At 39.9% G+C, this 16,453-nt stretch overlaps 1 protein-coding gene across 2 annotated transcripts; it reads right to left on the bottom strand.

Moving 5' to 3' along the window:
- Positions 1-1,689: 1,689 nt before the first annotated feature.
- si:ch211-282j22.3 (ER degradation-enhancing alpha-mannosidase-like protein 3) lies at positions 1,690-14,722 on the bottom strand. Of its 2 annotated transcripts, none has more exons than XM_061060976.1 (21): positions 14,426-14,722; positions 13,853-14,332; positions 13,674-13,719; positions 12,835-12,935; positions 9,208-9,247; positions 8,966-9,078; positions 8,686-8,839; positions 8,370-8,504; positions 8,095-8,200; positions 7,827-7,924; positions 7,584-7,709; positions 7,375-7,458; positions 6,856-6,939; positions 6,541-6,665; positions 6,197-6,392; positions 5,965-6,122; positions 5,747-5,864; positions 5,360-5,533; positions 4,874-5,039; positions 4,534-4,725; positions 1,690-3,998 (listed from the first exon to the last, which is right to left on the bottom strand). In XM_061060976.1, exons 2-21 carry the CDS (start codon positions 14,002-14,004, stop codon positions 3,727-3,729), a joined length of 2,640 nt encoding a protein of 879 aa, XP_060916959.1. In that variant the 5' UTR covers positions 14,005-14,332; positions 14,426-14,722; the 3' UTR covers positions 1,690-3,726. The 2 variants fall into 2 exon arrangements, with proteins under 2 accessions (XP_060916959.1, XP_060916960.1); XM_061060977.1 differs by having other exon boundaries at positions 6,227-6,392.
- Positions 14,723-16,453: the final 1,731 nt, after the last annotated feature.

The raw sequence follows: 16,453 nt of genomic DNA, 5'->3' as shown, positions 1-16,453 counted from the left end.
TTTTAAGACAAAAAACAACCAATTAGATCATCGCGGGCTCCACATAGAGCCTCAGAAAAATACCATATAATGGTATTTAAATAACTTTTTTTTAGAGTTACTCATTAAACAGAAAACGGAGGAAAAAATATTATTGCCTTTAACTAAATTACTAAATTACCCAAATGTATTTATTAATAGTTTTATGGCCTTTTAATTTAATCAATTACTAGGCTACATGTTGTAAAAGATTGAACAATGCTGCTGACAGTTCGGCTACACCATAAAGGACGATTTTTAAGTTTGGCAAAAAACATGTCAATATTAATATTATTAATAATAATAATCTAATAATACAACAATTTTAATAGCAACAGGTCATGTAAAACAAAGCAATTTTAACATGTAGGCCTACTGCAAACTACCGCTAACTACGTTCATTTTATTTTCTATCTTAGGTGACATAACATCAATAACACTTGATGTAACACTTTACATGTCAGTAGAAAATAAGGGAACTACCATTGTGAAGAGCAGATAAACGTCCCGGGCCAGTCCAGTTGTGACAGCATGCATCATGACAGTAAACACGGTCAAAATGTTGAAATCTTTTTTTCAAGATGAAAGTTTTTAGTTTGGCTCTCGTCAGTCTCCGGGACTCTTTATTCATCGTCTGGAAGAAAAAAAGTCCTCAGTTGAAGCTCAAACTTGGAAGAAATCGTCGAGTGAAAGTCGTGCAAAACATTTCGTGGCTGTAGAGATTTTGTTTATCTTTGAATGTGATATGATGTTAAAGATGCGCTTGGAGACGGACCATAGCAACCATGGAATGTTCAGCCTCCATTTTGTGCGCGTGTGTTTTCACAGTCTTATCTCACCTCTGTGATTTAAAGTTTCTATTCATACTGGAAAAAAAATAGTGAAACAAAATAATCTCACATGAAAAATAATAAAACAAACCAAAATACATTTAAATAAATGACTAAGATTTTCCTCACATGTATTAAAGCGCTTGCTCAAATTCAATCCATCCATGAATGCAAAGGTTGTTCTGTCATGCACCTGCGTACAGACACATATCTCATACTTTCATAAGATGTGTTTATTGTCATTGTACAAGTACAACGAAATATTGTTGGAGCAAGCCTGTAGATGCCCAATATCAGAAATATACAAATATACAAATACTAAAACCAAATATTCAAATAAGAAATACAATTAAATAATACGATATAGTATACAATATACAATTAGGTTCAGTGTGGTGCAGAGAGTCAGAAGGTGGAGGAGGAAGGGACGATGGGGGCTTCTGTGATGCAGAGAGTCAGTGGGGGGGTGGGTGTCACTTCTGTGTGTTCAGGAGTGTGACCGCTCTGTGGTAGTATTTCATACTTTCATCTACTATCTCTTGCTGATATTAGAGCTATGTGTATGACAAGAAGAACGTCTGAGGAGCTGAGAGACATCTACCAAAGAAGAGGCTGGAGAGCCAAGTGTTGGCCTGTGGGGGTCAGGTGTCAGTGCTTTGCAGGTCAGTTAGCGAGCTGAGAGAGCATCTAGATGGCTCTGTCTACAAAGGACAGATCTGTGTTTTACTGCTAGGAAACATGGGATCTGCTCAAGCCTGGTTGGTTCACCTAGAACTTACCACACGAGCTCGAGCTGCCACTAAAACTGAGTTAAATTCTGTTAAATAAACAAAAGATCACATTGTGATTTCAACATTTATTGACTGCCTAAGCTCACAGTCCCAAATGAAAAACAGAGAAGATGTGTTACAGAAACAGGAGCCATGTCATGCAAGTTTTTTTTTGGCAATTTTTAACCTGATCAACAGAAAATTAGAAAGAAAAATAATTAGATGTTAATATATATATGCCAATATGATAAATAGCATTAAAAAAAAGAAAACAATCCTCCCCTACTTCTTGTCCATGTTTTGTCTCTGAAGAGTAGCATGAACAGTCCTGAGGTATACCTGTTGGCAAAGCCTCATATGGGCTAAATCGAAATATTCATCGTCATGTTGGATGAAGACTTGATATTAACTCAGCAGCTTCAGGAAAAAGGTCCACTATAAACACAAAAATAAAACCCAACACTGGCACAAAAAGGTTTGTTGAAAACATTCACAAGCTCACATTTATGTACCACAAAAATAAAAAAAAGTCTTGGAACAACTTATTAGCGTAAACGACACAAGGGATATGGAGAAACTGATAAAAGAGTTAACATGTTTAGGAATTGTTGCATAATGTTCCTACACACGAGAATGCCAACAATACATTTAAGTATGTATTAAGAATGAGAGAAATGAACAGACGGTACATTTAAGACTTGATGGAAGAAACAAAACTGAAATCCAAAATGGATCCAAAAATGTCCTGGAGTAGAACTGTTTGAGTTATATTTTTGGAAGCATTGCCCATTATTTATAGTTCATTTGAGTTGATGACAATTGAGATGATGCAAAAATCCTGCTGTTATTCAGAGGTGCTAAGAAATCACCTGTTTTTAAACAAACACGATTCTGTAAATTAAAAGGTGCACAAAAAGTTTCATCTATACATATTATCAGTGGTTGTTTAAGGACTGCAATTAAATGAACCTATTGCACATACAAAAAATGCAAAGACAGGCTGAATGTTTGACTCTGCCAGAGTGGAGACAATCATACCCGTGTTTCAAAGTGCAGAACAGTCTGGGACCGCAGCCCAATCTGTGATGATGCATCTGGAACTAACCCTGTTAACATGCACAAAAAAACCCATCTTTGGTCGTTTTTACAAGGCTATTAAGATGATTTAATTCAACGTGATTAATTACTTAGTTATTTACAAGTCAGAAAATGTTGAAACAGCTTGGAAAAACTAAACGTACTTGTAAAGGATTCATTGATTTAAGCCTTGAAGAGCTTTTCATTCCAATCGATCACTTTACGAAGAGAGAAAGGTTTCATTTAAGAACACTGATCTTTTTAGATGCTCTCTTTAGTAATTCAGTTATTTTATACCTCACACACAGCAAACACTCTTCAACATTCACACATCATAGCAAAAAATGCAGAACGCACACACAAACACACATTTTATCAAACTATTCAACCCAGCAAACTGCATTTACTCTTTGAATTCCCTGAAGTTGCTTACTTGTACAAAATCACCTTGTAAATTGGCCCCAGTTCATCTCCTTCATCTTCACATGCTATGTTACTATGAGACGTTATGGGAGCTAACTCCCCCTACTGGTCAAGTCGACTTCCATTCAGCATTATTGAACATTTTACAGTAGTTCCTTGAAGTGAAAAGGTGCATTCAACATTGAAAGGAACTAAATTGCATAAAAACCTAGTCGAGTAAGTTTTTGCCTTATCTGAGGTTTTTTTCTCTCTCTGGGGTGAGGTCATTTAAAAAAACAAACTAGTCAGTTATCCATGTCATTATCTCCACAAGCATTTCTTTTGTGCCTACAGCAGCAACACTACAGGATGAGCACAAGCTCAGCCATCTTAACCTACACTTTACAGCCTCTAACTACCAACTGTAGTTTCCACTTTAACTCTCTGTCTAATTACAGACACATCTTTAGGTTTCACAGTCAAGATAGGATTAAAGTGTTGCCATCACACTGATCTACTCTTGTCTATCGGTTGCTAACATGCAGGCTGGGTAAGTTAGGGTTCCATGTAGGGCAGTGAGGGGCTCTGAGGCACAAGCCGTTCAGAAACTGACAAAGGATCAGCAGTGGTCAAGGGTTTGTGTCTGGTCCACAGTTAGATTTTGTAGTTGGTGATGAACCTGCTGTACAGGGTGCAGTTCTGCCATCCTTGTCTGCCTTGGTGCAGGCTTTGTGCTGCTGTTCCCTGTGCTCTAATTCTTCCTCTTCTTCTTCCTTAAGAAGCAACTGTTCTTTCTCCAGGAAAAACTCCAGGGTTGGCCCTCTGGCTGCTCCTTCATCGAGCTCTCCCTCCTCTGCCAAGCGGAGTTTGATGTTCATGCTGACGGGTTTCTCCGTCTTATCTGGACAATGAGAAGGAGAACAAAAAATGATATGCAAATGAGGCCACTGTTATCAAACACAAACTTTGACTCACACTCATTTCTTTAAGATACAGTGCCTTGCTATTGTTGGGAGTTAATAAGCCTTTCTTCTTTTGTCGTGTAGAAGTATTAGATAAAGAATTTTAAAAGCAATGAAAGACAACCTTAAAGTACTTAAAGGTATAATATGCAACTTTCAATCTGGTAGATGTTGCACTTTAGCACCAGCCTCTCAGAACAAAACAAAATTCTCTAAGCGCACCACCTGAGTGACACATAATCAAAGCTGACAGAAAGGCCGTCCTGCCATTGTGAACACAGACATAAGAAAAACAAACCCAGAGGGAGTTTGACTTTTTACAATCATGACTTCACAATATATTTAGTAAGAATATATGTGATATCTGCTATATTCATATTTAAAGTTGCATTTATACCTTTACTATTTAAATACAATAACAAAAACTGTGAACATCATCAGTCTTATACTGTGATCTTCTTTATTCATCCTCACCATGTCCCAGCTGCCTCTCTTTTGGCAGCAGGAGCACGTCTACATTCTGATGTTCCTCCAAAGCTGCTGTGAGCATGGCACCCTCTCGGCTAAACACAAACACCAAAGGCAGGTTGATGTCCTCAGTGGAGTCACCATCTCCAACCATCTGGAAGAGGGGGGTTTCCTCGCTGTTACTCCCCTCTCTGTGGTCTGAGGAGATTAAGTGAAACATTAGAACTTTTGTATTTGTAAGGTACAGCCTTTAGAATTTTGCTGTTATTCGTAAGATTTGTAAATGACCCCTGAGCTAGACTGTAGAAAAAATGTGTATGCAGCTCTTCTTTGTAATGCTCCTCACCTATAAAGATGACTCCAATGGCTCCTGCCTCCTGCAGCCGGCGAGCCTTTGCAGCAAACATGCAGTCACCACGCAGTGCCAGAGCAATATGGCCTTCAAGCTCCTGTGCATTATCTATCGGTCCACATGCAGTGTAAGGGGAGGCTTTCACTATGCTGCCCTTCACCTGTAGCACAAGAGTTTGACTGTGTTATTATGAGTCATTGCTTAAAAACTATGGAGATAATAGAGTTACATGTGAAAAAACAGCAAACAACAAACATTGAATTTTGAGTGACCCTATAATCATTGAGAGTCGGGGGTGGGGGTTGCAGTATGTGCTTCTCTATGTGGAAATACTGTACATGTAGCTTTGATGTTAAAGCAAAAATCTTCTAGAAATATTCAGTAGAGCATATGTAAAAATGTGCTTCAGTGTGCAGGGAGAGGCCGGTGTGGGGGGGACGGGGGGGACCCCAGGTGTATGTATAAAAAATATTTGCTTACCCCGTGCTCCTGCTTGGTGAGGTCCAAGCCAAACTTGGCAGGTCCAGCTGTGAGGACCGTTCTGCCCAGAAATGGGGGGGATATGAGCTGAACAACATGAGGCAACACCTCCTCCTCCTCCTGTGTCTGGCTCAACTCTGCCACAAGTTTTACTCGGTACACTCCTTTACGATCCTAAAGGGAATCAGATGCAGAAAAAGTGACTGAATGTTATGCCCTGTCTCAATTCTGCAGGGATGTTTTTTTTTTTTTTGTTTAGGAGGAAAGGTGCAATCCAAGGAAACAAAACATTTACCTGTTAAGAGTTTGGTAATTTGACAAAGATAAAAATATAAAACGAAGAAAGACAGGTCAGAGGACGAATATGAGAAATAGCAACTTAAATACCTTCTGTCTTCTGCCCTCTCCAGCCATGACCTCATTCAGTGGAGTGAGTGAAATGCCCATGCTTTTCAGGAACTCCACTGGCTCCATGCCGTTATCGTGGAGTGGAAGTTCAATTTCTCTGTAACATGCAAACAAGTTTGACATTAAAGTTATACCTGTTAACAACTTTCAACAGGGATTTGAATCTAAAATCAAGCCCACTCTACAACTGAACATACCTGACAGGTAAGGGGTGAAAGGCGCGTCCCACCCCAGTGAGGTACTTGTAGCTGTCCCGGATGGTTTTGGCAAATGATGGGTTGTTGGGAAACAATGTCTCCAAGCTGGGACAGGAGTGTGTAAACAGATCTTCTTCATGAGAGACAGGATCAGTTTCCTGAAGCACAGAAAGAGTAGTCAATGGCTCAATAAAGATATGCCACACATAAAATAGTATTACAATGTGTGTACCTGTGTTAGTGACAAAGTGAGATCTCTCACCGTGTCGTTGCCTGGACAGGGCGGCTTGGTGGTGGACAAAGACACAGGGAGGAGATGAGCCTCTGTGGTGAAGATGTAGTCATCAATATCGATTGGCAGCTCAGTCTTCTCCGAAAACAGCAGGTACAGGTATTTAAACATCTCAGCCAGAAAGAACGAGTCCATCCTACACACACAAACACACGGAGGAAAGATGTGACATTCATAGGAAGTATTTTAGGGTTTCAGAACAGATATTCCAGCCAAAAAAAATATAGAATCCACAACTTCTACAGTTACTTATTTTAAAAATGTGTGTAATGGCATGTGAATACCTGTCTTCATGTGTCCCAGTGCGGACATCTTGAACAGCAGCAAATCCACAAGGCACCCTGGCGTAGGCATTGAGCTTCTCCACAATGGACTGTCCAACTCTGAGGTAGTACGGGTCGCCAGTTGCCTGCAGACATCAAAATATCATCAACACAATTATCCTACCTGGATCATTCAGTTTGCCGATAAGATGCTTTGTGAATTTAGTACAGAAGTGGAATCATTTCATAAATAGGCCTGTTTGTAACAAGCTGTAGTCCACTTTTTAGAGAAAAGGCCGTTATATTCTTTGACAGTTTTTTTTTTTTTTTTTTTACCTTATAGAGGTAGTAGGTGCTTTCTGCAAACTCTGGTCTCAGTAAGTGTTGGCCCCAGTGAACTCTGAACTCTGTAGTGAAAGCCTGCAGCAACACAAAAAAGGAAAGAAACGTACATTGGGGACACTAAAAATGTTTTGTTGACCTTAATTATCACATTTCTTTAAGATTGTGAATAAGTTAATTTGATGTATGTCATATTGTAACTTTAAAAAAAAACATACAGATTAGGTATATTAATGGCATCAGTAGTTTGGGTTTGCATTGTCTCTTTTGCTAATACAGACAATGTTTTGATGAGAGGGCCTGCTTAATGGTAGCATCAGCAGCATCAGCAGACTAGGAAGTAGCAGACATTACAATCGGATAATTGTTCATAGGTGCGTGAAAAAAACTGTACTATTGACAAAAGATTTTCTCTATAATATCCATCTCTATTAAGTGTTCAGAATACATTATTTGAGCATACATGCCTAAAAATGTAATTCAATGGTTAAAAAAAGAGCAGAGCTTCTTTACCTCTGGAAGAAACTTGTGCTGTTTGGTGACTTGGTAAAGCATTTCATGAGTCTCAATAGCTGGCTTCAGATCTCCTCTCAAAACCTGTGGGAAAAACAAATGTCCCTTACATAATTATATGCACTTCAATGTCTAAAAAGCCTTCCAGGATGTTTTAATGATAGTAAATGTCATTTTATCAAATGAAATCTTTAGATGGGATCCCTCACCTGTAACCCAGGGAAGAACGCCAGGAGAGAGTCCATCCAGCTGCGCACGCTTACAGTGGGGTTGTGCATGTGCACATTGAGTAGCAGGGGAGGCTGACTGATGTACTTCATAATGGCACTATAGTGCTGTGGTAAACATACAACATGAACAATATATTAGCAAAGAGCAATTTTCTTGAGCCACAATCACTGTGTGTGATGTGCTTAACTGGATGAAGCACACACTGATGGAGGAGGACTTACAATGTTGAACCTTTCTAGAAAAACATTGTCTCCTAGAAGAATGTAGGCCTTCATCAGATATTCATAGTATGAGTCAATCCCGGCACCAACTCCACTGTCTGCAAACAAAGACGTTAGAAGACAGTCAACTCACTGTAGAATGCTTTATACATATTACAGCTGTGGAATATGTATGTACTGTTTTATCAGTGATCCACTGTCATCTTCTTTCACCTCTTGATGTAATAAAGCTTTGATTGTTTTACACTATTTGTTCACATTGCCTCACCCCTTCGGACCCATTCTTCATTATGGATGTTTATCACAGTCCCCACCAAGTCGCTTCCTCTCTGCCTCCTGTCCCACAGGACGTCCAGAGCCTTCCTTGCATTTTCCTATAAAAGAGGTATTATTTACATAAAAGATTAAATCTTTGATATGACATTTTATTACCTTCCTGCAACTTGCACCAGTGATAGCCAGATATTATTTCTAAGTCATTTTCTGTCTCTGGTCCTGTGTTATTTCTCGTATAATTTCACAGAAGGCAAAGGGTGGTAATACCTCAAACACAGACTCTCCTGACAGTCTGCTGAGGGCAGCGAACTCCAGGATCATTGTTCCAGCACATGCTGTGCAGGTGTCCGACTCAGTGCCTGTGCGTGAAAGAGGATTCAGGACTCCATACCGCAGATTCACCTGGAAAACAGATGAATTGAAGCTTCTCTCAACCAAAATCATTTGAGTAACATTCTTTGATATTAAATAATATCAAATCATTTAAATAAAGTATTTTTCATTTGTTCCTCTGTGACACACAAACTGCTTAGAATTATACTCATTTAATTTCTGTGCATTCGACCAACAGAATAAAGAACACCTTAGGGTAAGGAAGGCCACTTGTGGTGTTAAAGGCAGGCAGTAATCGATGGCCCAGTTCTTTGGCCATGTGTAGAAGCTCATCCTGATACCATTGCATCCTCTCCCCACGCTGCCGCAGCAGGTCCGCCATCACATGAGCGCCCAGGAGCCCTCTGAGAGGAATTAAAAATATTAATAATATGGACAAAAACTGTTTTTTTAAAGACACATTGTTAAAAACAAGCCATATTATTGTATGTACAGTACATGAGTTCATATATAAAAGACATGCGTTATACCCTAAAACTCTGATGTTGGTCTCAAACACAGACACCACCACATCGTTGTCCAGGCGTACATCCCTCACAGTCTTCCTCACTGCATCCTCAAAGTCATCAAGCTTGTTAAGCACCTGCACAAACACACACATACACACAAGCAAAAACACAGAATCTAATAAATCTTGAGTCAACATGCGGAAAAAGCAAAAGCAGATCAAAGTTCTTTTGTGCCTGTACATAGAGTGAAAGCAAGTACTCACCACCAGGGTATCAAGAGTATCAATCAGTGTGAGAGAAAACCTGCAGAAAAGGAGGAGGACATGTTATGATGAAAGCTTCTGGCAGAGCACAGTGGAGCTACTCTCACATTGCCAATGATCTGGTTTCATATGTAATGAATCACAGACTCTTACATGTCTAATCTTGTCTAATCGTCTAATGAATTTTCCAGCTAAATTACAATATGAAACATGCCTGGCAAATACTGTAAATAGATGTACATTTTTTTAAATCCATGATTGATTGCCTCCTTGTTAATCTCGTTGACTTAAATTAGCATCTAATTAATGTGTTCCCTTAAAACTGGGACATCTACTCCATGTAGAATTGAATCTGTTGGGAAGAGCACAGTATTAAAATAGGTCTTTGTCTTTTTTGAAAATACTACAGACATTACATAAATACAATTGTTTAGCCATTCATACATAAACAGGTCTTTGTTTTATATAATGTAAAACACTTTTACAGCCTTTAATTTGTTATAAAAAACACAGTATGGAAATTGTGGAAGGTGGAAAGATAATTGCAGAAATTGCAGAGGTGGATTTTTCTTCTTTGAACCCCCTCCCTATCTCCATATTTCAAGTTTTCAGTGAAGAGTGAAACCGGTGGACATTTATAGTAACCTGGACAAATTAAGCAAATATGTGTAAGGCATGGCAGCTGCAGAGCTGCCCTTGGTGGGTCGACACAGGTAATACAGTTTCAGCAAGAACCGTCATAAAGAAGTGTCAAGCCTACTTTGGGGATCCTGCTTGATGGATACATGCTGCTAGGCATGTAAGGCAATACTGCATGGTGAATTGAGGCTGAATGAAGAGGAACTTAATATTCAGTAAATTTGTACTAAGGGTTGCTATGTATCGATGGTGTGAAAGCTGTGCGGTCTGATTGTGCTTTTTATGTACGCTTACGGCAGATGTTTTCTCTTTGACAGTCAAAGAATGTCGCATCAGGATTTGGAGTATGAGGTTTGTGAGCTCAAGGAAAGGCTGGTGTGTGAAAAGGCGGAGATGGGGGGGGAATCCAGATCTTATGTTAAAGGTTCTGGAGGAAGCCAATGGTCGTCCACCTTCCTTGGTCAAAGCTCAAAAGCCTTTCTTTTGATAGAAAGCAGAAGGAGGGGGAGGGGGAGTGGGAGTGGGGGGGGGGGGGGGGGGGGGGGGGGGGGGGGGGGGCTAAGGCGTTGTCATGTTTGTGGGATACTAGGTCGATTTTGTCAATTCTGACTGAAAGTTGATTTTGACAACATTTGTCAAATTTGACAACATTTATAAATATATTTATTTATTTGTGGATCGCAGTGTGCTGTAAGAATGTCTCAAAATTATGTAATCGAGAGAAAAGCCCAAAAGCGATCCACAAATGCAGAATCCACACACAAAGTCAAGCATCTTTATTTTCAAATCTCAAAAATATATTTACAAATACACGTTTATTTACACGTTGGACTCCATTGCCATAATTGGGGTAATTGCAACTGGATTTGGCAATTGCAGGAGTTGTGTATCCCGATGAAGACTGTTATGTTATGTAGTTATGAAAGAACACCCTGACTCTGAAACATGAGAGAAAAAAAGAATGGTGCCGGATATGATCGGGATTAATATAATAAAGAAATGCAAATAATGTTCATCACTTCTATCTTGTCTTTCATGCATCCCTAACCCTCAGCCGCTGCTCAAGGTTTTGCTAAGGTGCTCGCTAGGTCAAGTGCTGACTTGGCGAGCAAATACAGCCAAGTGGTGGTGGCAGAGAGTGATTGCCTGAAGACTGTGTTTTGCAGACTATTTGACTTGTGTGAGTTTAACTGCATGCCTTTTGGTCTGTACAAAGCTCCAGGGGGCTTCCAATGACTTATTGGGCGCATCTTTGACAATGAGTATCATCAATCACTGCTCCTTTACTTGGACAACATTGTGGCGTTCTCGATCTCCTTCAACCAGCACCTAAGCGAGCTGCTTATAGATGGTTCTTTTACGGTTTTGGAAGAATGGCTTTAAGTGGAGCAAATGCTCTGAACGGGAGGTGTCATACTAGAGCCACGTCATATCTGAAGATGGTGCTGCAATGGACCCTGAGAAGATATGAGCAGTGGTGAAATGGAGGTGACCTGCAAACTTTGCCAATCTCCTTTGTAGGCTACTATAGGAGATATGTGGAAAACTTCAGGTTAAGCTTGAATTGCTTGCCTTGAAGAGGGCTGAAACAGAAAAGTGACTATCTGCTGGGTCGGAAGTTTCTTGTGTTCACAAGCCGTTTTCACATATGCACTCCGGATAATATCTAGATATTTACAGGAGGACTTCTCTGGAGATTCTCCCGAACTAGCCGTTCACATATGCTCCTCACCCTGTGAGGAGCATATGTGAGGAGGGGTCGCGGGGGATTTCCCGACGTAAATAAACAACGTGGAAGTAGTGGCCGTAGCAACAGAGTCCGCTACACGACGTTATAATGAGAATATTTGCCTTTATATCAATGCTATGTGTAATCCAATGAAATGACATCATCCACAAAAGAGAGGAGAACATACTGACGAACAGAAAACATAATGCAGACGTTTAATTATGTGCACGGAGATCGTAGAGGATGCAGACACTTTCTAGCCGGTCAATATATAAACGTCATTCTCTTTCTATTGGCTCAAATTGAAAATCTCCGGAGTATATTCGGACATCAACTCCTCCGGATTATCTGCGGAAAAAATACTAGGGGTCTGGCCGGAGAAACTCGGGGTAATATCGGAGTTAAAAATTTGGCTGTTGCGTTTACACATACAGCTCCTCCTGGAAATCTCTGGAGTTTTTCAGGAGATTTCCATATGTGTGAAAAGGGTTGACAACAATCCCCAGAGCCATCTGGGGAAATGAAAGTTGCATGGCTTCAGTAAACACAATGGGTCTCATCAAGCTTTCCAGTGTATACCAGTGACTACTTAGTTTCAAAGGAGCAGCCTCATGTTGTCATCGGGGCATTGAAAAGTATTGGAAAAAAGACAGAAACCCACTCGAATAGAGCGTGCAAAAGAAAGAGAGGAAACTTTAGAACCTCTACGACAGTGGGATAAAGTCATTAAGGAAGCAAAGGTGCTGTGTCAGGAGCATCTTGATTCAAGACAGGGGTGCCTGACGCAGCTCCTGTAATGATTGTGATTGAAGTTGTCACAATGATTATGAATACTGTTTTTGTCTGTGTTGTGGGTTTCAAGGGAGAGTCAGGGAGAGTTGGAGTAAAGGAAAAACTTACGTTTCTGTTTTTAGTATCGTGTGTATTTGTGAGTTTGTGAACCGACTTGCCATTAAAAACAGCATTAACCGATTTATGAATTATTAAGTTGTTAACTGACATATAAATCATAGGTGAGTGCTTTTGCATTCGTTGTGGGGAGGGGCTGCATTAATATATTACATATGTAAGTATTTTAATAGTTACATTGTTTGTAGTAACATTTTCATGATCCAAATCTTTACTGTGTTGCAGTTTTACAGGGAAAGCTCTATAGATATAGAACCTTAGACTTTAAAAAGAGCACATGCCATTTTGATCCAACCTGATGGCAGCTGATGGATTAGAAATTGTATCTTGTGTGATGATGATGAACTCACTTCCCAAGGGAGTCATCTATGTCCCCTCTGTTAGGCTCCTGGCCACGGACTCTCCCCTTGCAGCTTAGAGGCATCAGCTCGTCTGCTGGGTAGGCATATTTCTGCAACACAAATAACAGTTATTGTACTAAAGCTTCACTTAAAGGTCTAACGTTAAGGTATTATTAAGAAAGGAGCCTGGATGGTTTCAAATTCTCTAGGAGGAAGAAAAAAACAGCTTAAAGGTAAATTCCTTACATAAATGCTTGAATACTTTTTTGTGACTTGGGGCTACCAATTCTAGCTATTTGAAGAATGAGATCAAGGGTGAATTTTATTAGATATTGCATACTTCATTTCAGTTTTAATTCTACCAAGCCACCACTAATGAGACAAAATATCAAGTGTAGCGCTTTATTACTAAGCCAACAACATCGCTTCATTTATAATGGAGAATATCTCGGTCTGTATTCTGTCCTAAAGCACTCTCCTTAGCTACTGTGATGGCTCACCAATTGCTACTTTATGGCACATACTTTACAAAACACATTCATTGCCCTTTTTACTTCTTCTAACTCTCAGCAACATGCTGCTCTTACTACACATTAAATAAATCCTCATTCTTGGAAGACATATCTTTCATCAAGGACCAAAATGAATAAACACAATCCATACTGCCATGAGTCTCACATTATGTTCTACAGGCACTGTTTTACGAGGATGACACACAGCTGCAGCAAAATCCTGCATGTTTGCTTTCTGCACAACCGTACCCCTAAATCAGCAAAAATGTTGGTTTGATAAAGTGGTTATAAATACTAAAAGTGTTGCAGCAGTTTGGGGTGATAAGTTGCACTTACCATGTAACTGCCATAAGCATGATCGAACATTTCAATGATTTGGTCCCTGCCAAAAAAGAAAAATATATCAATCACATGACAAAATAACACAAACACTGTAAACAATTTGTCACAAAGACTTGCACCGTCACTTATTTACAAACATATTCAAAACAGTATTTCATTTAGTTTCTCCTCACCTGATAACAAGTTTCTCCTCTTGTGTCATGCTCTGGTTCTCTTGACATTTCGCCCAGGTAAGAAGACAGGTGATCAGTAGTATCGTTGTCAACATTCTAGATCTAGAAGAATGGATCAGCCACCAGCACGGTTTATTCCCCATTTTCGCCATGTGGTCTTGCCTCAGGTCAAGCTTTAATATGGACAAACAAACCCCTGTACCTTTGTCCACCTCCCACACAAAGTCAAACAGCCCAGCAGGCACAATTGTCCCCCTTTAGAGCCACGACCATCCTCATTTTAGTAGACAGTGGGTTATCGACAGAGGTCAGCTACCTCACGGCTCCATTTCCATATTTGCACTGTAATTGATTCAGTATTGTTAGGACCACCACAATGACCACATGCCCACAGAGGACCTCAGCTGGTCGTATCCATGTAAACAATAGAGGCAGCTAGCTACAGCTGAGTCGGGATAAACAATTAATGTTGACGTTAGCCTGTAAAGAAAAACAAGGCTGGCTAATAAGAGAAAGTACAAAAAAAAACTTCTTGCCCAAATTTACATTTATTTACAAAATTAGGCTACTTACAAAACTGAATCGCCCAGCCAGACATTGTGGCTAGCTTAAGTTAGCCATCACAGTGCTGGGAGGCTGTTGCTAGCCAGCTAACAAGTTGCTACTTCGCCGTGTTCAATTTAGGTTTAGAAAACCTGAAAAGGAAGAAATATAGGTCTTGATATTATGTTGGTTTAAAAGAGAAGCTTCCTTTCCGTTTACCCTGATTGTCATACAGTTAAATGGACAATGACACGTCGCCATGTATCACTACATGTATAATAGTACTCTGACGTCGAGTACCGAGCTGTCAAGAGACAGGCAGGCAAGCGGTTTCAGTTAGACCCGGGCATCTTCAGCCCTGAGTGATGTACTCCAGGCAAGCTTACCGCCCACGTAGGCAAGCTTATAATGCTCTCAAATTTGACGAAGTTCCACGTTAGAGCGTATATTTATAAACAAAGGAAGCATAGATCTTAATTATGCTTAGGGATTTGGTCTCGCAAGTCGACGGACGTCCAATAGTTGTCTAGGCAAGGGAACTATCCCTGGCAGATTGAAGGTAGGGATAAAAAAAAACCCCACAACTTTTCATTGACAGAGACATGCGTCACATGGTGAGAGAAGTCAAAGGGGTTATTTACAGTCCATGGTTATACATCATACATGAGTTTGCCTATTTCATCCATATTTTCATGCATTTCATCTCATGTGAATCTTTCCATGCAAATTACTTTATTATATTGGACGAATCGTTCCACGTCCACTGAAAAGTAAGGTATCTAGTCCTCAATCCCAATTGCTTGCCCCCTAACTTCTTTATTTCTTATGTTTGTTCCTTATCATTAAAGGTAATTCCGCTGTTTCTACTTTTTTTTTACCACGAGGTGTCACTATTGTCTCTCTCCTGACAGCAGGGCTTCTGTTCTGGCGCAAAGGAAACTTTGAAGTCTACCTTATTGCAATTACTTCCGACTTATTTATTGCACCATCGCATCTTGCACTGAATTCATTGCAAGATGCGGTGGCGCAATAAAACAGTCCTTGTGTAAGTGTTTTAAATTATACACTACACAGACCTACATTTGCCTCGGGATGTAAAGTATAATCATTTTTGCTAACACAAAACAAACCATACTACTTGTAAAATTGCATGATTACACAGTTGTCAGCAATTCTTTCAAACCTAACATTGAAAGGCTTGAACGGGGAAACAGTGTGTGACACTGTGTGTTAGGCAGGGGGTGAAGTCCTTTAAAATTGTGACGTAATCATACAGTTATTTCAGCAACGCTATTAAGACAGAACGACCAAAAACACGCAATTCCTATTTCTCAAGGTCTTCCCTCTTTTCATCATGAATCATATCCCTGCTCTGACCAGAGGGTAAATATGACTTTGGTTCCACTGTAGGTTAATACCAATACATAGCACAATAAATAGCTCGCCTTGGGAAAATATACAGTAGCCTACAGTATAGGATGTTTTTTTTTTTTTTTTAGTGAGATGACTAAATTGCTGCCCAAGGAGGTGAAGTTACAGAAAAGGAACCGCATGAATCTCAACATCAGGGTGCTGTCACTGCCGAGGAGGAGTCAATAGAAAACATCTCCATGATTCAACTTCCTCCAGTTTATAATGGGCGTTGCCTTCCCAACTTCTCTGAAAGGTGTGGCGATTCTATCTCACTGTGAAATTCCTCCTCTGGTATCAATTCTGTCCTCTCACTTAGGTAAGACAACTATTTTTCTGACAGTTTATTATCGTCTCAATCCATGTTTCGACTTTATTCTCTGTCTGTTATCAGTGTTTTTTCTTTTTTTGTTGGTGTTTTGCTGATCGGGGGAAATCCAGCTGCAGACTGTAATCTACTTTAGGCAGCATATTTGTCTTGTAGGCCTACACGTGTCACCTCGATTATGTTGACCAATTCCTAATTTCAACTTTCAAATGAGGGAAGTTATCGTGCATTTTCAAGGAAGACATAAAGCGTAATCCAGGAAATGGTTTATGTTTCCTAAAGTGGATGCCAAAAGCAGCGCTGACAAGTCGAAGCCAAAG

This window comes from Labrus mixtus, chromosome 17 (assembly GCF_963584025.1).
Source record: "Labrus mixtus chromosome 17, fLabMix1.1, whole genome shotgun sequence".
Lineage (NCBI taxonomy): Eukaryota > Metazoa > Chordata > Actinopteri > Labriformes > Labridae > Labrus > Labrus mixtus.
The sequence above is the reverse complement of the archived record's forward strand: the minus strand, read 5'-3'. Positions and strand labels throughout refer to the sequence as shown.